We start from the raw sequence: 12,948 nt of genomic DNA, 5'->3' as shown, positions 1-12,948 counted from the left end.
TTTCCAGAATGACTGCCGTTAATCTTTGCTCTTACCTTGCAGGTTATCCGTCCAGACCACAGACAATGACAATAGCTTGATGGAAAAAGCCAATCTTCTCCCTGATTGTTTAATTTGCTGTTGTAGGTCAGCAGTAACAACTCTTGAACACTCACAAAGAATAACGCACAAAAGTCAAATATTTCCCTCAAACATCAAATCTTGAGGTCAAATGTATTTATTGTTTCAATCAATCATTACACAATGAACCACAAAATACTGCTTTGAGTATGACTCTTCACTGAAGTTTCTGCTCCTCTAACTGGACTTGAAGGACCAAAGGAGTTGATTTTATCTATTTATTTAGAAAAACCATCGTCTCCCTTTGGTTTGTTCCCTCTTATAACTGGCCCTAATACTCTTTTGCACTCTTGGCCAAACCCTGGCTAAGGCACATGCCACGTCCCATCACTTCATCTAAGGCAGCAGCATGGAGACAGGCAGCAGCCGGAGGCCGGCTCCTCATCAGTCTGGTACCTCCCAGACTCAGGCTGGTCCCTGCACTCAGCTATGAAGGCTTGAAGCTGGGACACTGGCACCTTGTCCTGCTGGTGATGCTGGAAAAAGATAAAGTTTGTGGGGTTATTAGGCCGGACCAGTGCAAAGATAACATCTATGTTCAGCAATATACCACACTGGTGCTGTGATTATCTGTGTCTCAGTCTGACCCTGATGGTCTCGTAGGTGTCGTTGATGAGAGCGATGAACAGGCTGAGCACCATGTAGATGAAGAGCGAGATGAAGGAGTAGAGGTAGAGTCTGCTGAAAAGCCACACCATGTAGCTCTTGTCTCGCATCCTCAGGAAGGTCGCGTACATGTCGTCCCCATTGATGAGAGAGAAGAGGCACTCTGTGACCCTGTCGAGTGTCCGGAACTGGAAAAAAAATACATTTTAATTATTGATTTCAGAGAGATATGAAAGAGCAAAACAATACTTGTATTGTATTGTTATACCTTGTCATGGTAAGGCCCGAGAACAATCCAGCCACAGAAGCAGTAGCCCAGGTAGATCATGGCCGCACAACAGCAGAATCGGATCACATTTGGGAACGCGGCTCTCAGGGTTAAGATTAAGATCTAGAATGAAATAAAATGTCTTCAATTATTACCTCTGCCAAGAAGTTTAAGTCTTCATCGGTGTTTGTTAATTACATACTACTGGATGGGTCACCACACAATTTGGTTGAAGGATATGTTGTGGATTAGGAAGGAGCCCTTTCAAATTTGTTGCAGATCCAGATCCGGGGGCGTATCCAGCATCAGGCTAGCTGATGCATGGTTTAAAATTCAAATGCAACACTGAAGAAGTTCTTACATTGTATTTCTTAAAGAAGCCAAGGTAACGAATCACACCGACCCAGACGAGCATTGTGGCTGTTCCCAGAAGGATACTGCACACATCATAGTTTGTCAGGAACTGCAACATAGGATAGAGAACAACAGATTTATGATATCGCGGAAGCACCAGGTCAATTTCATTAATCAAGCTGCAAACATAGACATGTATTAATCTATCCAAAACTACATTGTAGACCATTTATCTGTTCAGTTTTTAATTTCCAAGCAACAAACCTTTGTCTGTATTCCAATTTTGAGCACTGACCCAGCGATGGACAACGTGTCGCTGACAACGATGAGGATATACCAGCCATTCACAACCTCCATGCGGTCCGACCAAGTGACCACTTTATTGCAGTGTGCATGGAAGAATGTGTTGAACTCCTGTGTACAAGAGGTATTAGCATATTGTTCAATTAATTGATCAATTAAACCAATTGCCAGTTTAAACCAACCATTCAAACCAAGGAATAACTCATATTCATAGTAGAGTTGTTTAAAGAGCATCGACATCCACATTTTTGCTTGCCTCAAAATTTTGATAAGGAAACGAATTTTTTTTAAAGATTCAGTATTAATATTTAATTTGTTTTTTTTACTGTTTAATTACATTTTCTAAATGCTACATAGGACTATGTTGCTGGACATTACCATCATTAACAGTGGCCTCCTCTATGGCAGCGGCAGTCTGTGACATATAATATTGACGCATTCTTGTGTACATGAACCCAAAAACTGTGTATGATCGGATCTTAAGCATTTGGATGCTTTTTGCCCATGTATGTCATATTAATGAAGAGGCAGGCAGAGGATGGGCAACACTCACAGGACAGAAGATGAGGAGAAGACGGTCAGAACTTTTGTGAAACTACTCAAAAAGTCTGAGGAGCTGTAGAAATGTCGTGTAAATCTGTAATTTTATGTATGATTGATGATTGATTAAAAAGCTTTTTAGTTCAAATTCAATAAACCTGATGCAACTGCTGCTTTGTTTTCCAATGAGATGTATGAACCAGTAGGTGGTGATATAATCGCAGAGACCAAAGCATGTGTAACTGCTCAATGACCATTGTACATAAGGGTTGAGTGTCTTCCATTTATTTATACATTTTTAAACTTTATTTTATTGTTTTGGCTATTAAAGTAAGTGCAGGACATTATGAGGGTCTAGAAAATGTACAGGGGTGGGGTACCATCATATCTACAGCTCCATAGTTATTGTGCAGACACCAGGGTTGGTGTGTTCCCTTTAATACGACTTAATCAGAACATTTCCGTTAGGCTTAGGGGGTAAGGGACAGTTAATATTTAAACAACTGCTGAGTTTGTTGTGTCAAAAGCTAAATGCACCATACTCATGGACCCTTGAAAGACCCTAAGGCACTGCTTTAAAAAGTTCTACTCCATGCCCCGGTGTGCTGGGGCCTCTATGTGTGCCGGGCGTTTCTTTGCCTCTAATGAGATGAAGCAGTTTGTTTTCCTGGTGTTGGCCTACTTTGAGATTGAGCTGAAGAATCCTGAGGAGAAGATACCTGAAATCGACCACAGCCGATGGGGCTTTGGAGCGATGCAGCCTAACGGAGAGGTCCAGTTTCGATACCGACCAATACTTTAAACCAACCAATCATTTAGACATGAGGGTCTAGAAAATGTACAGGGCTGGGGTACCATCATATCTACAGCTCCATAGTTCTTGTGCAGACACCAGGGTTGGTGTGTTCCCTTCAATACGACTTAATCAGAACATTTCCGTTAGGCTTAGGGGGTAAGGGACAGTTAATATACATTATCTGTAAATCATTTAACAACTTGTGACAATGACACATCAGAACAACAATATAAGAGAAAACAAACCAGCAGAGAAGAAAGCCTCACACTGGGTGTGCTCTCCTTATCACAAACTTTCACTGGCAGTTTGCCTCCAGACATTGAGCTGTGACACAAATATGAAGCTTGATCATGAACTGTCTCTGCAGGATTATGAACCGAATTACTGCTTAATTATCAGTTGCTCTAAATTATTATTATTTTACCTTTCTCATCTCATCTTAACCCCTTTATGGAGTGTCCTCATGTCAAATGTCTTGGTGACCAGTGCGGATTCCCCGAAGGCTCGAATTTCTACATAAACAAATGGAACAGCATGTTGAACACCCCAAAAGCGGTTGAGGGACCAATAGAACTTGTAAATGCATCTTTACATACGGTGTTTGTTATGCTGAGTAAATATTTAAACAACTGCTGAGTTTGTTGTGTCAAAAGCTAAATGCACCATACTCATGGACCCTTGAAAGACCCTAAGGCACTGCTTTAAAAAGTTCTACTCCATGCCCCAGTGTGCTGGGGCCTCTATGTGTGCCGGGCGTTTCTTTGCCTCTAATGAGATGAAGCAGTTTGTTTTCCTGGTGTTGGCCTACTTTAAGATTGAACTGAAGAATCCTGAGGAGAAGATACCTGAAATCGACCACAGCCGATGGGGCTTTGGAGCGATGCAGCCTAACGGAGAGGTCCAGTTTCGATACCGACCAATACTTTAAACCAACCAATCATTTAGACATGAGGGTCTAGAAAATGTACAGGGGTGGGGTACCATCATATCTACAGCTCCATAGTTCTTGTGCAGACACCAGGGTTGGTGTGTTCCCTTCAATACGACTTAATCAGAACATTTCCGTTAGGCTTAGGGGGTAAGGGACAGTTAATATACATTATCTGTAAATCATTTAACAACTTGTGACAATGACACATCAGAACAACAATATAAGAGAAAACAAACCAGCAGAGAAGAAAGCCTCACACTGGGTGTGCTCTCCTTATCACAAACTTTCACTGGCAGTTTGCCTCCAGACATTGAGCTGTGACACAAATATGAAGCTTGATCATGAACTGTCTCTGCAGGATTATGAACCGAATTACTGCTTAATTATCAGGTGCTCTAAATTATTATTATTTTACCTTTCTCATCTCATCTTAACCCCTTTATGGAGTGTCCTCATTTCAAATGTCTTGGTGACCAGTGCGGATTCCCCGAAGGCTTGAATTGCTACATAAACAAATGGAACAGGATGTTGAACACCCCAAAAGCGGTTGAGGGACCAATAGAACTTGTAAATGCATCTTTACATACGGTGTTTGTTATGCTGAGTAAATATTTAAACAACTGCTGAGTTTGTTGTGTCAAAAACTAAATGCACCATACTCATGGACCCTTGAAAGACCACAGCCGATGGGGCTTTGGAGCGATGCAGCCTAACGGAGAGGTCCAGTTTCGATACCGACCAATGCTTTAAACCAACCAATCATTTAGACATCTCTGACCAAAAATGTATGATTCTGAATATCTCTTTAAGCTTCAATATATTTCTGTTGTTGTACATTAAATTCACCTTAACTTTGCGGCAGTGATAATCACACAATGGTGTGGGTTTTACATTTATGTGTTTTAATGCATGTTTAACTTTTTTGTTGGAGAGATTAATTTCAAGCCTAAATAGCAGCCGATACTGACTGACAAACATCTCACTAGATGCACATATTCAATATTCAGCAGTGATGTGATAGATACCTGCAAACGTGATTTGGGAAGATACATAATGAGAAGCAAATTAAACCAAAATGTTGATGATTAATATTATTAGGATTATGATTATTACTATCAAAATTATTATTTTTATTAATATTAATAGTAGTAGTTGTAGTAGTAAAATTATTATCCTGCTTCTCCCCCCTCTTGCATCAATGTCATTACACTTTTGTAATGGCCTCTATCTGTGGTAGGTTGTCGTAAATGGCCTCATGCAGGTATTACTGTAACACGTTAACTTTTTTCCTGAAGGAACAAGTTTAAAAGTAAATTCAATGTTGTGTGACTTTGCTCAGAGCTATAGAGTTAACACTAAACAAGGAGTGACTGTGGCTAAATGTAAATATTTAAACAACTTGTGTTTTCACTGCACTAAAAGCTAGAGGCACAGACTCTTGTACATGTCAAAATTTGTAACTTACTATCTGGAGCTGGATGCCCTTGATGACAGATCGGGTGCAGAGGATGAGCGAGGTGAGGCAGCCGAGGATGACCACCGAGTCAAACCACAGGAGGAGATAATCGTTCTTCCCAGCTGAAAATGCAAACCACATTTTAGAGTTTAGATGATGCTTCTTATATAATTGATCTTACACGGCGAAGATTTAAACATTTATTGGAAAAACTCACAAGTGCCCTCTACTTTCCAGTCTCTGCATTCATAGATTCTGACATCATTTTCAACATCCACCATTATCTTTCCACTGTGTGCATGGTTGTCAAACATGATCTGTGGAAAAAAACAACGATAATTAAGTCATTTTTTGGAGACTTTTTTTCTGAGCATGGAAACATAGACTGTATGTAAAGATGGACGACATGTCTCTACTTCCTCCTACAATCCAGAAAGAAGTTCTTGATATGAACGCCGCCATCTTGCCCATTTGAAACCACAGTCTGCACGGTAGCAAATGGGGGGATTGCGTCAATACCAGCACACCTGACTAATAGCAAGTCCGTCTCAGCTGTAAATCATTACACTTCACCCTAGTTTTTATAGAATCCAAAATAAGAATGATCTAAAAATGAAAAAAAAATTGTGCCAAATTTATTTATTAGACGTGTACTTTTACATTTGGTTTGGTCCAACGTCGCAGAGGCCAGATTTATGAAGCCGGCCACCAGGGGGCAAGCAACAACTTTTGGCTTCAATTTTGGGGAGCAGTCATATTACAACAACATAATCAGCGTTTTTATGCAAATGTTTAAAAATGCGATGTAGCTAACAACTACCTGAAAAACAAACCTAAAAGCTCGAATCAGGGTTTGGCAGTTTTCGAACATTGTCACAAACCATTATATGAAAGTCATAACAGTCTGGAAGCTCCTGGTGCCGCACAGTCTGCAGATTGATGGTTTTCAGTGTTAGGAAGATGTTCACTGATAGCAGCCTAAACACACACACACAAGCACCCAAACACACACACACACGCACAAACACACACACACGTATTAACAGGCAGCACTCATCACCTGGCATAAAACCTGTATTTTCAGTTTAGTCACCTTTTGAAGTCTAAGGAGAAGTTGGAGTGTGTGAGCGAACTGCTGTTGTCAAGCGTCTGCTCGGGGTAAATGGACATACAGTCTGTGAGGAGGAAATACAGACAACCTGTTCAACAGTTAGGTACATATAAAATTGTTCTGCAGGAGAACTATTCAACATTCAAACCTCTGATTACTATTTCTGATCACTATGCACGCGCTTCCTCTTTTTACTGAGTCACAACTAAATCCAGTGTGATTATGTTACATTGTCGCCATGAATCAGCTTCTATAAATACATTCTATTCCCCAAAAAATTTAACACAACCCATTGCAGCTGCTGAGAATAAATACACAGGTTATAGAGCAAGTTGTGACTTGAATTAACACAGAATTGTGTCGACACAATTCTCTTACATGATGGGAAACAGTTCTTAGTCTTTATACATTTGGCTCAACCCTCCCACTCTGGTTGGGGGGTTGTTACAAAGTCAAAGGTTGGTATCTTCTGATAAAAATCTAAACAACAATGCCTTAGTTAAAGCAATCAGGCCAAGATAAATTCAGTAGTACAGGATACAGCATGATCAAGGTTACATTGTATGAGATTCAATCTTGATCAATCAAAGTGGAAATAGCCATGATTATATTGTGGTCAAATGTTACATCTCCCTTACAACGTACATATTTTTATTTCTTTTATTCTGCTAAGTTGGTTGGTGTGTGTATCTTTATTGTGTTATCAGCCACTGCTCCAAGTTAAATTGTGGACACATGGTAGGCCTACACATTTCATTGAACAAACAAGATAAGGTAAGATGTGCCCATATTGATCCTCCGAGGAAATTCATGATTCACTGATTACTATATAGTGAATGTTACACAGTGAAATTATGACCTAAAGTAGTTGTCTTCTTGTGAACCTTGTTCAAATCTAACTGGTTTTACACCATAAACACAGAAACTCTTGTGTTTATTTTCAGCACAAATCCACAACAGGATAGGATTGGTAGTTTGGAACCAGTCTGGCTAACCTTCTTCTCACTCTGTTAACACAACAGCTATATGTTAAATTGTTTGTCGACTGATTATGCAATCCCCTGAAGACCAAAACTGACCTCACACAAAAGGGCGGAGCAACATTTCTCTACATAATGCTGGATGTGGAGCTTAAATCCGAATCACTCTGTGTCTGTTACAGGAATCAGTCATGGGACTGCTGCTACCTCTCCTCCTTGCTTTACTCTCCTGTTTGATTGGAGGACTCTACCTACTTGGTGTGTTTCGACGGCACCGACCAGGGGAACCCCCTTTGGATAAGGGGCTCATCCCTTGGCTTGGTCATGTCTTGGAGTTTCGCAGGAACACATTAAAATTCATCGAGAGGATGAAGCAAAAACCAGGCGATGTGTTCACAGAGCAGCTGGGAGGGTGTTATATCACATTCCTTCAGGATCCTCTGTCAATTGGGGCTTTTGTTAAGGAGAGTCGAGAAAAACTGGACTTCAGACCGTTTGCTAAACAGCTGGTGCAGAGAGTGTTTGGATATGTGACAGAGGAGGATGACCACACTTTTCTTCAAGTCTCCAGCAACAAGCACCTCAAAGGGGACGGCCTGAAGGTAATGACACAAGCTATGATGGATAATTTGCAGAATCTGATGTCTCATGAAATCGGCTCAGCAGCAGACCAAAGCAGCTGGAAAGAAGATGGACTGTTTATGTTCAGCTACAATATCCTTTTCAGGGCCGGCTACTTATCTCTGTATGGCAATGCATCTCCCAAGTCAGAAGAAGTTGAGGAGAAAGCCAAAGAGAAAGACAGAGCGGAATCTGAAGCCTTGTTTAAAGAGTTTCGTAAATTTGACCAACTCTTCCCCGACCTGGCTTATGGGGTCCTCTCACCGAGGGAAAGGTTGAAAAAAGAGAGGCTGATGGAACTGTTCTGGGACACTCTGTCAGTGCAGAAGATGAAGATGAAGAACGAAATCAGTGGCTGGATCTGGGACATGCACCAGTATCGAGAGGAGAATGGTATGAAGGAATCAATGATAAGCAGAAGCATGTTCGTGCTGCTTTGGGCCTCTCAGGGCAACACAGGGCCAGCTTCATTCTGGCTGCTCCTCTTCCTCATGAAACACCCAGAAGCCATGAGAGCAGTGAAGGAAGAGATTGATAAGGTTCTGAAGGAATCAGGGCAGGAAGTCAGACGTGGTGGCCCTTCTATCAACCTGACCTTTGAAATGCTGAAGGAAACACCCATCCTGGACAGTGCTTTGGTAGAGACCCTCCGACTCTGTGTTGCACCTGTCCTCACCAGAGCTGTGCTCCAGGATATGACTCTCAAGATGGCAGATGGGCGTGAATATATCATCCGCAAAGGTGACAGATTGGCTATGTTTCCTTATTCTGCTGTTCAAACTGACCCAGAGATCCACCCTGACCCACATTCATTCATATATGACCGCTTTCTGAATCCTGACGGGAGCAAGAAAACAGACTTTACAAGAATGGGCAGAAGGTAAAGTTTTACTCCATGCCCTGGGGCTCTGGGGTCTCCATGTGTCCCGGGCGTTTCTTTGCCTCTAGTGAGATGAAGCAGTTTGTTTTCCTGGTGTTGGCCTACTTTGAGATCGAGCTGAAGAATCCTGAGGAGAAGATACCTGAATTCGACTTCAGCCGATGGGGCTTTGGATCCATGCATCCTAACAGAGAGGTCCAGTTTCGATACCGGCCAACATATTAAACCCAACTTATCATTTTGACATCTCTTAGGTACATTCAATATTGTTCTGCAGGGGAACTATTCCACTTTCAAACCTCTGAATCCACAATGCACGTGCTTCCTCTTTTTACTGTGTCACAATTACATCCGCAATGGGATTATGTTCCATTGTCGCCATGAATCAGCTTCTATAAATACATTCTATTCAAAAACAATGTGGACACAACCCATTGCAGCTGCTGAGGTTAAATAAACAGGTTATACAGCCAGTCGTGACTCTTGGCTTTTTGTTGTCTTTACATAGCAGTTTGTGTTTTGGTACCTTTATCAATATGTGGATCAATGTCGAAGGTCTCATTTCCAGGATCAATGCTGCTATTTCTGTAAAATTCTTGACAGAGAGACAGAGGAGTGCTCTCCCCGTCAACCCTTTCGTATGCAAGATTACCTATGGTCAGGTTTTGGAGACTGATATACTGAAAAGACAAATTGAGGAAAGGCATCACTTACATTTGTTCCTTGCCATGAACTTTCAATGTGACACAATATTTATAAAAAAATGTCAGTACCCGGTTGATGATGTAGTAGATGTGATCATAAACGTCTGATTTTGTGTAAAGTGCGTAGCCTCCAAGACGGTGCTCTTTGTATCCTTTGAGGAACAGATGTCTGAAGGCGGTGAGATTCTCATCTTTGAAAGTGACCATCATCTCGTTGCTCAGGCCAAAAGACACTAACTGATCAGGAAGACAAATAAAAAAGAGACTAGAATAATGTGTGTATTCATTCTATGTGATATATAAAGGATTTTATACGCTACCTGGATTGTGATAATGGCAATTTTCACTATTTGCAACATCAGCTTCCACGGTTTGCGGCCCCTGGCTCTATATTTTTCACAGGGATTCATGAAGTAGTACTTGAGCCTTCGCCTGAAATCTTCCACCACTGTGGACTCCAGAGTGTCAGCGCTCCACCTGCAGTGGCCATTCTGCCTCATCCCCTCTGACCTCGGTGGTTGAGAGTCCTCCATTATACTGAGTGCAGTTCAGAAAAGAAGAGCTGTACAGTTTTGGTTGTGCGTGTTCGTCTTTTATTGTTAAAGGTACAGCATACTTTAGAATTTTGCCAGGGGGAGGTGAAGGGATTTAGCCATTCCAGTCATTCTGATGTTTATCAAACTGGTTCTCCTGCACAAGTTTGCAGATGTCATTCTGTCTTCACAGAGATACTGTCATGCAAACTGAATGAATTAAAATAAGCAACTACAGCCCTAAAGTGCCAGGAAGAATTTTTCTGTGTCATTTTGTCATTTTATGGTAACCTTGCCTGCCACAGCAAGCAGGAAAGAGACACGTTCATATTTAAAATACCAGGTTTTTACATTTTAAATACTATTAAATTCTCCTTTCTAGAATAAATGTATAACTGAGAATAAAATCCCGACATTTTGAGGTAAAGGTAAGATACAGTTATATAAAATAGCAATAATAAGGTAGGGATTTACCTGCTAACGCCTGCAGTGCACCAGCCACAGAGCAAGTATTCCAACAGGGACACGAGTGCTGTGTGCGAGGACGAGACAGTGGAGACACAAGCCGTCACCACGATGACGCATCACTCTGCGTCCAGGTTTTCCAAAACACAGACAAAGCTCACAGTTACTACATCCAGGCTGATACTGTATGTGTAACGGCCAAGTCTGCGATTAGTTTAACTACCTGCGCCAATTTAAGTGCTGATCCACCACTTTCAAGAAATAATCGTATTATGGATATTGAGGAAAAATATCAGGCACATTCAAAGAAGTAGTTTCTATGAGTGTGTGAAATCTTGTACAGCATAATTTAATTTAAAAGGACTTTGGGGCCCCAGCGAAGGCGTGCACTCTACTCAGTGCTACTGTAGTTTTTAAACATTCATCCAGAGCTCCGAAGAGACCATTTTGAGAGATTTCTTAATGTCACCTCGATAATATGCTGTCGCTTTATGAAATGAGCCAAGATAAAATGTGTTAGTTATTTTCTACAATACTACACAGCTCCCAACAAAGGAAAAAAGAGAAGTAGACTTCATACAGAAAACCTTTAGTATGAGTTACATTGTACAAGACAATTGAACAAAGTGAAAAGCAGTACACCGTGTGTATTTAACCATATTTTCTAATTTCTGAAAGCTTGCATTAAATGCATGTACTCGTTCTCAATATGAGAATGAGTACATGCTCCCCCCCACACAAACGCACATACAACAGGCAGCACTCATCACCTGGCATAAAACCTGTATTTTCAGTTTAGTCACCTTTTGAAGTCTAAGGAGAAGTTGACGCGTTTGAGCGAACTGCTGTTGTCAAGCGTCTGCTCGGGGTAAATGGACGTACAGTCTGTGAGGAGGAAATACAGACAACCTGTTCAACAGTTAGGTACATTTAATATTGGTAAAGGGGACATTATGCCCATTTTACCGCAAGTTGAAAGGGTTCCTTGGGGTCTTAATGAAATGTCTGTAACATGTTTTGGTCAAAATACCACAAGGATCATTTAAAACAGCACCCTTTTTACCCTGTGTAAAACAGACCTCCTCAGATTGACCTGTTTTGAGTGCCCCCCCCCCCCCCCCCACACACACACACACACAGACAAAGGGATCGTGGAGGGGCTACAGCTCTGGAAGCTAACACCGCTGCAACTTTTGCGGCGAAATGCACTTAAAACCCCGGGTATGAGTTTTTTTTAAAAATAGCGACGGTGGCGACCCACTTCCCAGTCCGATGGTTCCCGGGTGGGGTGCCACATATCCCCGCAATACTGCTGTAAATACGATCACAAGCAACCATTCCAGAAAGTGCTGCAACTTTAAACACAAAATAGCAGCAAGCTAGCGTTAGCTCGCTGCTGCTACCCGTAAGGCATCTAAGTGGACGCAGCGGCAGAGACACGGCCCCCTCATCGGCACGTCCTGCAGCTCCCAACAAATAGCTGTTTTCTATTTATACCTTTTGCTTCAACCGGGGCGACACACACACACACACACAGAAGCTAGCGTTAGCTCGCTGCTGCTACCCGTAAGGCATCTAAGTGGCCGCAGAGGCACGTCTCCTCACCGGCACGTCCCCGGAGCAAACACTGGCACCTCCATGGAGCAAACACCGACACATCCGCGGAGCAAACACCGACACGTCCACCAGAAGCGAGCCGCTGACATGGAGCCAGCAGCCCGAGGACATCACCCAGCGAGCCCGAGCAGCTTGACAGGAACGCCCCGAGCTGAGGAGGGGGCTGTGGCTCGTAACTTACCCCGACCGCCGGCTCTGCTTCTCGGCAAGACCTCCGCCTCTCACCCCACTCCCCTGCTGGTTGGCGTCACATCTCGGCTAGCTTCTCAGCTAACACCCGCCGCCACGAGCTGAGGAGGGGGCTGTGGCTCGTAACTTACCCCGGTCTCCTCCTCCGCCAGATCTCCGCCTCTGTGACATCAATTCTGGTTGTAATCCCATTCGACTCACTCTAGCGTATAGTTTCTGACATAGAGGAACCACAACAAATCGCTGGAGTTGTTTTTTTCCCGAGTTTTTTGGAAGGTAGACATGCCACATACCCAAATTAACGTGTAGAAGCACTACAAAAGTGGAATTTTCATAATATGTCCCCTTTAAGTTGGTTGGTGTGTGTATCTTTACTTGTTTATTGTGTTATCAGCAACTGGTCCAAGTAAAATTTATGGACACATGGTAGGCCTACACATTTCATTGAACAAACGTGATAAGGTAACATGTGGC

General features: G+C 42.3%; 1 protein-coding gene and 1 pseudogene across 2 annotated transcripts; one reads left to right on the top strand and one right to left on the bottom strand.

Annotated features, from left to right (window-relative positions):
* Positions 1 to 174: 174 nt before the first annotated feature.
* On the bottom strand, positions 175 to 11,490 carry mcoln3a (mucolipin TRP cation channel 3a). Of its 2 annotated transcripts, XM_053438622.1 has the most exons (14): positions 11,472 to 11,490; positions 10,678 to 10,792; positions 9,991 to 10,207; positions 9,740 to 9,907; positions 9,493 to 9,646; positions 6,468 to 6,549; positions 6,256 to 6,352; positions 5,592 to 5,691; positions 5,384 to 5,496; positions 1,613 to 1,762; positions 1,356 to 1,457; positions 995 to 1,117; positions 708 to 914; positions 175 to 596 (listed from the first exon to the last, which is right to left on the bottom strand). In XM_053438622.1, the coding sequence occupies exons 3-14, from the start codon at positions 10,201 to 10,203 to the stop codon at positions 453 to 455; spliced, it is 1,653 nt and encodes a 550-aa protein (XP_053294597.1). In that variant the 5' UTR covers positions 10,204 to 10,207; positions 10,678 to 10,792; positions 11,472 to 11,490; the 3' UTR covers positions 175 to 452. The 2 variants fall into 2 exon arrangements, with proteins under 2 accessions (XP_053294597.1, XP_053294598.1); XM_053438623.1 differs by lacking the exon at positions 11,472 to 11,490 and having other exon boundaries at positions 9,991 to 10,232; positions 10,678 to 10,739.
* LOC128455002 (7-alpha-hydroxycholest-4-en-3-one 12-alpha-hydroxylase-like) lies at positions 7,632 to 9,687 on the top strand (annotated as a pseudogene).
* Positions 11,491 to 12,948: the final 1,458 nt, after the last annotated feature.

This window comes from Pleuronectes platessa, chromosome 13 (assembly GCF_947347685.1).
Source record: "Pleuronectes platessa chromosome 13, fPlePla1.1, whole genome shotgun sequence".
NCBI classification, from domain to species: domain Eukaryota; kingdom Metazoa; phylum Chordata; class Actinopteri; order Pleuronectiformes; family Pleuronectidae; genus Pleuronectes; species Pleuronectes platessa.
This window is presented reverse-complemented; position numbering and strand designations above follow the sequence as displayed.

Bases quoted from the DNA above. Each gene is read 5' to 3' on its own strand.
- mcoln3a (XM_053438622.1), bottom strand. From the start codon at position 10,203: ATGGAGGACTCTCAACCACCGAGGTCAGAGGGGATGAGGCAGAATGGC. The intron at 5,692-6,255 runs GTTTGTGACAAT...TTTTTTCCACAG, and splicing joins GTTATGACTTTCATATAATG to ATCATGTTTGACAACCATGC. The intron at 1,118-1,355 runs GTAAGAACTTCT...ATTTCATTCTAG, and splicing joins GCTTCTTTAAGAAATACAAT to ATCTTAATCTTAACCCTGAG.